Source organism: Anolis carolinensis, unplaced genomic scaffold (assembly GCF_035594765.1).
Source record: "Anolis carolinensis isolate JA03-04 unplaced genomic scaffold, rAnoCar3.1.pri scaffold_7, whole genome shotgun sequence".
NCBI lineage: Eukaryota > Metazoa > Chordata > Lepidosauria > Squamata > Dactyloidae > Anolis > Anolis carolinensis.
In genome coordinates this window covers 32,309,195-32,318,486 of record NW_026943818.1, presented here as the reverse complement: position 1 = coordinate 32,318,486, position 9,292 = coordinate 32,309,195, and the positions used below count along the sequence as shown (strand labels likewise).

The following is a 9,292-nucleotide window of genomic DNA, read 5'->3' as shown; positions in this document are numbered from 1 at the left end:
GATTTTTCGATCTTGGCCTGAATTGCCTTTGTCCTGATGTCTTGCTCCTGGGCTGCAAGGATCAGGCCTTCTGTCTCCTTCTTCAGGGTCCCATTCGTGAGCCAGAGCCAGGTCTTCTCCTTATCAGCTTTTCCTTCCATTTTGTCAAGGAACTTTCCATGCAGTGTTTTGTTGTGCCAGCTGTCAGCTCTAGTTTGTAGTGCAGCTTTCTTGTACTGATTTTTTGTCTGCTGTTATTATTATTATTATTATGTATGGGTGAGATTCAAAGTGGTGTACAACATATCAAATTATATTAATATTATATTATATTATATTATTATTCCCAGTAAGCTCTGACCAAATAGGTTTGAACTGTATTTCCTCAAAGAGGCTTCCCTCACAATCTCATTCCCGGGGAGCTCTGAGCAAAGCAGAAAGGAGTGGGGAATGGATCCCTTGTTGGGGGAGAAGGATCGCCCAACCCCTCCCCAACCTTCTCCCCCCCCCACTCCCCCCCCTTTCCTCTCCTGTCGGGCGCCCCTAGCGGCCCCGACCTGCCACTGCACCCAGCAACAGAGGCGATTGAGAGAGAGCCGGAGGAGGAGGAGGCTGCTTCTTCTCGCCCTTGTGGACGGGGCTGGCTCGGATCCTGCGACCCCCGGCTCTGCCCCATGGGAGGGCTCCCCTAGGCGCCCCCCCGGCCCTCCTCACGGGGAAGGGGGGGCCCAAGAGGGGGCCGAGGGGGGCGCTTCCTTGGCTCGTCCTGCTGCCCAACTTCTCCCTCTCTCTCTATGGAGTTGTGGCGATCCCGGGGCGCCTTTGCCCTCTCCTGCGTGGTCCTGGTGGTGCTGGGTGTGGGTCCCACCCTAGCCCACCCCCAGCCCTGCCACATCCTGTCCCGGGTGGGACACACCGTGAGGCTGGGGGCGCTCCTGCCCCCCGGGAAGAAGGTCCCATCGTCCAGCTCTGTGCGCAACGCCTTGGCACATGCTGCCCGAGCCTCTGCCTGGGTTCTGCCCTACAACCTGAGCCTGGAGGTGGTCCCCGGGGCCCCACAAGACCGCGACCCGGCTTCCTTGGCCCGGTGGCTGTGCCAGGCTCTGGTGGTGCGCGGGGTGGCCGCCGTCCTGGCCTTCCCAGCATCCCGGAGGGAGATGCTCCAGCTCGACGCCGCCGCTGCCTTCCTGGAGATCCCCTTCCTCAGCCTGGCCGGGAAGACCTTCCTCCAGGAAGACCAAGAAGAAGAAGAGGAGGAGGAAGAGGAGACCCCCATGCCCTTCAGAAGCTGGGTGAGATACAACTCCCTTCCTAAAACCCTTGTAGAAGGAGTAGGAGTCAGACAACCCAGACCCTTTGGGTGAGATACAACTCCCTTCCTAAAACCCTTGTAGAAGGAGTAGGAGTCAGACAACCCAGACCCTTTGGGTGAGATACAACTCCCTTCCTAAAACCTTTGTAGAAGGAGTAGGAGTCAGACAACCCAGACCCTTTGGGTGAGATACAACTCCCTTCCTAAAACCCTTGTAGAAGGAGTAGGAGTCAGACAACCCAGACCTTTTGGGTGAGATACAACTCCCTTCCTAAAACCCTTGTAGAAGGAGTAGGAGTCAGACAACCCAGACCCTTTGGGTGAGATACAACTCCCTTCCTAAAACCCTTGTAGAAGGAGTAGGAGTCAGACAACCCAGACCCTTTGGGTGAGATACAACTCCCTTCCTAAAACCCTTGTAGAAGGAGTAGGAGTCAGACAACCCAGACCCTTTGGGTGAGATACAACTCCCTTCCTAAAACCCTTGTAGAAGGAGTAGGAGTCAGACAACCCAGACCTTTTGGGTGAGATACAACTCCCTTCCTAAAACCCTTGTAGAAGGAGTAGGAGTCAGACAACCCAGACCCTTTGGGTGAGATACAACTCCCTTCCTAAAACCCTTGTAGAAGGAGTAGGAGTCAGACAACCCAGACCCTTTGGGAGAGAATGCAGGGAACAACCTCACCAACCTTCCCAAATCTCTAGTAGTCAACCCGCTTCATTACCGGCTTCCCCGATCCAAAACATCTCACCAAACTCCTCCTTCACCTGCCTCCCCTCTCCAAAGCATCTCTACAAAAACATCTCTCTAAAAACACCTCTTCAAATGTCCTCTCTAAAAAGACCTCTCCATAAACACCCCTCCAAAAACAACTCACCAAAGGCTCCTCTCCAAAAGACATCTCCAAAAAGACCTCTCTAAAAGCATCTCTCTAAAAACACCTCTCCAAATGTCCTCTCTAAAAAGACCACCCCAAAAGCACCTCTCCATAAACACCTCTCCAAAAGACGTCTCCAAAAACACATCTCCAAAAGACCTCTCCAAAAAACTCCTTCTTCACCTGCCTCCCCTCTCCAAAGAACCTCTCCAAAAACACCCCTCCAAAATCACCTTCCCAAAAGTCCTCTCCAAAAAGACATCTCCAAAAACGCCTCTCCAAACTTCTCCTTCACCTGCCTTCCCTCTCCAAAGCTCTTCTCCAAAAGACCTCTCCAAAAAGACGTCTCCAAAAACACCTCTCCAAAAACACCTCCCCAAAAGTCATCTCCAAACTCCTTCACCTGCCTCCCCTCTCCAGAAACACCTCCCCAAAAGTCCTCTCCAAAAAAGACGTCTCCAAAAAGACGTCTCCAAAAACACCTCCCCAAAAGTCATCTCCAAACTCCTTCACCTGCCTCCCCTCTCCAGAAACACCTCCCCAAAAGTCCTCTCCAAAAAAGACGTCTCCAAAAAGACGTCTCCAAAAACACCTCCCCAAAAGTCATCTCCAAACTCCTTCACCTGCCTCCCCTCTCCAGAAACACCTCCCCAAAAGTCCTCTCCAAAAAAGACGTCTCCAGAAACACCTCTCCAAAAACACCTCCCCAAAAGTCCTCTCCAAAAAAGACGTCTCCAAAAACACCTCTCCAAAAACACCTCCACAAAAGTCCTCTCCAAAAAAGACGTCTCCAAAAACACCTCCCCAAAAGTCCTCTCCAAAAAAGACCTCTCCAAAAAGACGTCTCCAAAAACACCTCCCCAAAAGTCATCTCCAAACTCCTTCACCTGCCTCCCCTCTCCAGAAACACCTCCCCAAAAGTCCTCTCCAAAAAAGACGTCTCCAAAAACACCTCTCCAAAAACACCTCCCCAAAAGTCCTCTCCAAAAAAGACGTCTCCAAAAACACCTCTCCAAAAACACCTCCCCAAAAGTCCTCTCCAAAAAAGACGTCTCCAAAAACACCTCTCCAGAAACACCTCCCCAAAAGTCCTCTCCAAAAAAGACGTCTCCAAAAACACCTCCCCAAAAGTCATCTCCAAAAAGACGTCTCCAAAAACACCTCCCCAAAAGTCATCTCCAAACTCCTTCACCTGCCTCCCTTCTCCAGAAACACCTCCCCAAAAGTCCTCTCCAAAAAAGACGTCTCCAAAAACACCTCTCCAAAAACACCTCCCCAAAAGTCATCTCCAAACTCCTTCACCTGCCTCCCCTCTCCAGAAACACCTCCCCAAAAGTCCTCTCCAAAAAAGACGTCTCCAAAAACACCTCTCCAAAAACACCTCCACAAAAGTCCTCTCCAAAAAAGACGTCTCCAAAAACACCTCCCCAAAAGTCCTCTCCAAAAAAGACCTCTCCAAAAAGACGTCTCCAAAAACACCTCCCCAAAAGTCATCTCCAAACTCCTTCACCTGCCTCCCCTCTCCAGAAACACCTCCCCAAAAGTCCTCTCCAAAAAAGACGTCTCCAAAAACACCTCTCCAAAAACACCTCCCCAAAAGTCCTCTCCAAAAAAGACGTCTCCAAAAACACCTCTCCAAAAACACCTCCCCAAAAGTCCTCTCCAAAAAAGACGTCTCCAAAAACACCTCTCCAGAAACACCTCCCCAAAAGTCCTCTCCAAAAAAGACGTCTCCAAAAACACCTCCCCAAAAGTCCTCTCCAAAAAGACGTCTCCAAAAACACCTCCCCAAAAGTCATCTCCAAACTCCTTCACCTGCCTCCCTTCTCCAGAAACACCTCCCCAAAAGTCCTCTCCAAAAAAGACGTCTCCAAAAACACCTCTCCAAAAACACCTCCCCAAAAGTCATCTCCAAACTCCTTCACCTGCCTCCCCTCTCCAGAAACACCTCCCCAAAAGTCCTCTCCAAAAAAAGACGTCTCCAAAAAGACCTCCCCAAACGACTTCTCCAAACCCTTTTGGAGCGACGGCAGTGACCAACCTCACAAACCTTCCCAAACCTCTAGTAGAGAACGTTAGGTCTGAATTGTTCAGCCCTTGGAGAACATCAGGCCTGGAGGGTATGGACCTGGAGGGTTCTTGGAGAACGTTGGATCAGGATAGTTCGTGCCTTGGAGAACGTTGGTCCTGGAAGGTTCACCCCTGGGAGATGTCAGACTGGTTCGGCCCTTGGAGGATGTTAGGCTTGGAGAGTTCCACTTTTGGAGAACATTAGGTCTAGATGGTCCATCCCTTGGACCCCTTGGAAAACGTCAGGTCTAGAAGGTCCACCCCTTGGACCCCTTGGAGAACATTAGGTCTAGATGGTTCACCCCTTGGACCCCTTGGAGAACATTAGGTCTAGATGGTTCACCCCTTGGACCCCTTGGAGAACGTTAGGCCTAGAAGGCCCACCACTTGGACCTGGAGGCTCTACTCCTTGGAGAACATCAAGTCTAGATGGCACTCCTCTGCGTTTCCAGTCCGAAAGAAATGAGCAAGCACTTTCTCAAATTGAGTGTTGACAGATGCCGGATTTACGGAGCGTTCGTGCAAAAACAGAGCGGAACCCGATCGTGGTCTGATCTGGGGCGCTAAGCAGGGCCGGCGCTGGTTAGTACTTGGATGGGAGACCGTTAAACTATTCCAGGTTGCTTTGTCCTCAGATCTTCCCTCACTCCTCCCTGGCCTTTAAACATCCAGGAATTATTTATGGAGGACGAGGAGGAAGCCTTTCTCCATTATTCATCGGGAGGGATTATTCAGGGAGGGTTTTGGAGCGGCACCAGCACGTGTGGCACACAATCGAAGGAGGCGATGCCGGCAAGGTCGGTCGCCCGCCTGCCGCATCCCTCCTGCCGCTTCACCTGTGGGCCATCGGTATTTCGCTCACAGAGCAATTCCCTCTCCGCAGGCCGCCGGCAGCCTCGGAAAGAGGTTTTCGAGAACGAAAACACTCCTATAGAGCGTCTGAAAGGCACTCTGTTTATGCTCAGAATGCTCCATCCATTTCACTCAAGCATACACTCCTATAGAGCATCTCAAAGGCACTCTGTCTATGCTCAGAATGCTCCATCCATTTCACTCAAGCATACACTCCTATAGAGCATCTCAAAGGCACTCTGTTTATGCTCAGAGAGCCCCATCCATTTCACTCAAGCATACACTCCTATAGAGCATCTCGAAGGCACTCTGTTTATGCTCAGAATGCTCCATCCATTTCACTCAAGCATACACTCCTATAGAGCATCTCGAAGGCACTCTCCTTATGCTCAGAATGCTCCATCCATTTCACTCAAGCATACACTCCTATAGAGCGTCTCAAAGGCACTGTTTATGCTCAGAATGCTCCATCCATTTCACTCAAGCATACACTCCTATAGAGCATCTCGAAGGCACTCTCCTTATGCTCAGAATGCTCCATCCATTTCACTCAAGCATACACTCCTATAGAGCGTCTCAAAGGCACTGTTTATGCTCAGAATGCTCCATCCATTTCACTCAAGCATACACTCCTATAGAGCATCTCGAAGGCACTCTGTTTATGCTCAGAATGCTCCATCCATTTCACTCAAGCATACACTCCTATAGAGCATCTTGAAGGCACTTTGCTTATGCTCAGAGAGTCCCATCAATTTCACTCAAGCATACACTCCTATAGAGCATCTCGAAGGCACTCTGTTTATGCTCAGAATGCTCCATCCATTTCACTCAAGCATACACTCCTATAGAGCATCTCGAAGGCACTCTCCTTATGCTCAGAATGCTCCATCCATTTCATTCAAGCATACACTCCTATAGAGCATCTCGAAGGCACTCTCCTTATGCTCAGAATGCTCCATCCATTTCACTCAAGCATACACTCCTATAGAGCATCTCAAAGGCACTGTTTATGCTCAGAATGCTCCATCCATTTCACTCAAGCATACACTCCTATAGAGCATCTCGAAGGCACTCTGTTTATGCTCAGAATGCTCCATCCATTTCACTCAAGCATACACTCCTATAGAGCATCTTGAAGGCACTTTGCTTATGCTCAGAGAGTCCCATCAATTTCACTCAAGCATACACTCCTAAAGAGCGTCTCAAAGGCACTTTGTTTATGCTCATTTCACTTAGTCAAAGACTCCTATAGAGTGTCTCAAAGGCACTCTGCTTATGCCCAGAGAGCCCCCTCCATTTCACTCAAGCATACACTCCTATAGAGCATATGCTCAGAATGCCCCATCTATTTCACACAATCATACACTCCTATAGAGCATCTCGAAGGCACTCTGCTTATGCTCAGGGAGTCCCATCCATTTCACTCAAGCATACACTCCTATAGAGCATCTCAAAGGCACTCTCCTTATGCTCAGAGAGCCCCATCCATTTCACTCAAGCATACACTCCTATAGAGCATCTCGAAGGCACTCTGTTTATGCTCAGAAAACCCCATCCATTTCACTCAAGCATACACTCCTATAGAGCGTCTCAAAGGCACTCTGTTTATGTTCAGAGAGGCCCATCCGTTTCACTCAACCATACAATCCTATAGAGCATCTCAAAGACACTCTGCTTATGCTCAGAGAACCCGAACGGTCCAAGGTCTGGAAACTATAAATCCCTCTGGAGAAGAACGGCAACCAAAGGGGGAAAATCTTTCCGTTCTCAAGGGCAAAGAAAGAAGAATTTGTCTTTCCGAGCCAGGCTACAAATCTCTTTCTCGCTTTGTTGGGAATGTTGGCAAACTTCGTAAGTGCTGGCGCGGCGGTTTTGGGTCGTCTTCCCGCCGTAAATGATGTCCGGACTCGGCGACAGGCCGTTGATTGTGTTGTATTTCTGCTTCCCGTCTCGGGACAAACTCATATAATAGGATGGCAACGGACCAGGTTGTTGCCTTTGGTCTGAAGCTAAAGCAATCGTGGAGTCTGGAGTTCGAAACCCGGCTCAAGACGCGGAGCCAATCGCACTCTCTCAGCCTCAGAGGAAGGCAAGCTCTCCCTTCCTAAAATCTAATTTCTATATCATCTCTTTTAATAACAGCCTTAAATCTACGTAGTAAATCTCTACTGACATCTAGCGGTCACCCAACGGGGTTGCTTTGAGTTTTCTGGGCTGTTACCCAACTCATGATGCAAACAGTCAATAGGTCGCAAACTCACCAAACGAACCGTCAATAGGTCGCAAACTCACAACACGAACCATCAACAGATCGTAAACTCACGACGAGAACAGTCAATAGATCACAAACTCACAACGTGAACCCTCAATAGATCACAAACGAACCATCAATAGATCGCAAACTCGTAACGTGAACTGTCGACAGATCGTAAACTCACAACGCGAACTGTCAATAGATCGTAAATTCACGATGCGAACCGTCAACGGATCGCAAACTGTTAATAGATCGCAAACTCACAACGTGAACTGTCGACGGATTGTAAATTCATGACACGAACTGTCAATAGATCGTAAACTCACAACTCGAACTATCAATAGATTGTAAATTCATGACATGAACCGTCAACAGATCGCAAACTCACAACGAGAACCGTCAATAGATCGTAAACTCACAACGAGAACAGTCAATAGATCACAAACGAACCATCAATAGATCTCAAACTCACGATGTGAACCGTCGACGGATCGTAAACTCACAACACGAACTGTCAATGGATCGCAGACTCACAACGCGAACTGTCAACAAATCACAAACTCACAATCCGAACTGTCAATGGATTGCAAACTCACAACGCAAACTGTTGATAGATCACAAACTCATGACGTGAACCGTCGACGGATCGTAAACTCACAACACAAACCGTCAATGGATCGCAAACTCACAACGCAAACTGTTCATAGATCGCAAACTCACGATGCGAACTGTCAATGAATGGATCGCAAACTCACAACGCAAACTGTTGATAGATCACAAACTCATGACATGAACCGTCAACGGATCGTAAACACACGACACGAACTGTCAACAAATCACAAACTCACAATGTGAACTGTCAATGGATCGCAAACTCACAACGCAAACTGTTGATAGATCGCAAACTCACGACACGGAACTGTCAATGAATTGCAAACTCACGACACGAACTGTCAACGGATCGCAAACTCATGACACGAACTGTCAATGGATTGCAAACTCACAACGCAAACTGTTGATAGATCGCAAACTCACGACACAAACTGTTGATAGATCGCAAACTCATGACACGAACTGTCAATGGATTGCAAACTCATGACACGAACTGTCAATGGATTGCAAACTCACAACGCAAACTGTTGATAGATCGCAAACTCACGACACAAACTGTCGACAGATCGTAAACTCACGACATGAACTGTCAACAAATCGCAAACTCACGACACGAACTGTCAATGGATCGCAAACTCACGACACGAATCGTCGACGGACCTCTGTGGAGAAGTTTTTATTAATTATATATATTGTATATAACCGCTGCCACCAAATTTAAAGATGTTTAATTAAACGCTGCCACCAAATTATAAAGTCTTTATAATGCGGCCACCAAATGTAAAGGGGATTATCAACGCTTGCCACCACTATGGGAAGATGCAGCCACTAGCTACTCAGAGAGGAGACCTTTTACATTTTGTTTTTCTTCCTTTTTCTTGTTTACTCTTGATGGTAATATATGTGACAGAGGCTGAGATGTTTGAAAGAACAATAACACGTTTATTCAGGCACAGAGCTTAGTGGTTACAGTAACGTTTCTACTTAGAGGCACTTTGATTAACAGTTGCAAAGCTAGAATGAGGTGTTTCAAACTTCTTAAAATGTCACTTCTTTCTTTACTGCTTTAAACTGCAGTCACCCTGTGATACAATCACAGATTATCTGTTCCTCATCAGGAGACAGACTACCTTAAAATAAGTCACCAAACTTATTTTAAACTGACTCAAAAACAAGCAATTGAGCCTCCCTGATCCCTTCAACTGAGGATCAGTCTTCCCTGTACCTCATCAGGGCACAGACTAACCACTTCTTTTTTTTCTTTTTCTTTTTAAACCACCCTTGGTTTTATTGTTCTTTTGATTTTTTTTAAACGTAGTGTATATTTTCTTTTCT

The 9,292-nt window shown here is 47.8% G+C and overlaps 1 protein-coding gene across 1 annotated transcript in view; it reads left to right on the top strand.

Moving 5' to 3' along the window:
• Positions 1 to 555: 555 nt before the first annotated feature.
• grin3b (glutamate ionotropic receptor NMDA type subunit 3B) overlaps positions 556 to 9,292 on the top strand; it is a 28,502-nt gene continuing 19,765 nt past the window's right edge. Inside the window, exon 1 of the mRNA XM_062959542.1 lies at positions 556 to 1,271. Coding sequence (XP_062815612.1) covers positions 774 to 1,271 — 498 coding nt within the window. The 5' untranslated portion in view covers positions 556 to 773. The remainder of the gene's footprint in view (positions 1,272 to 9,292) is intronic.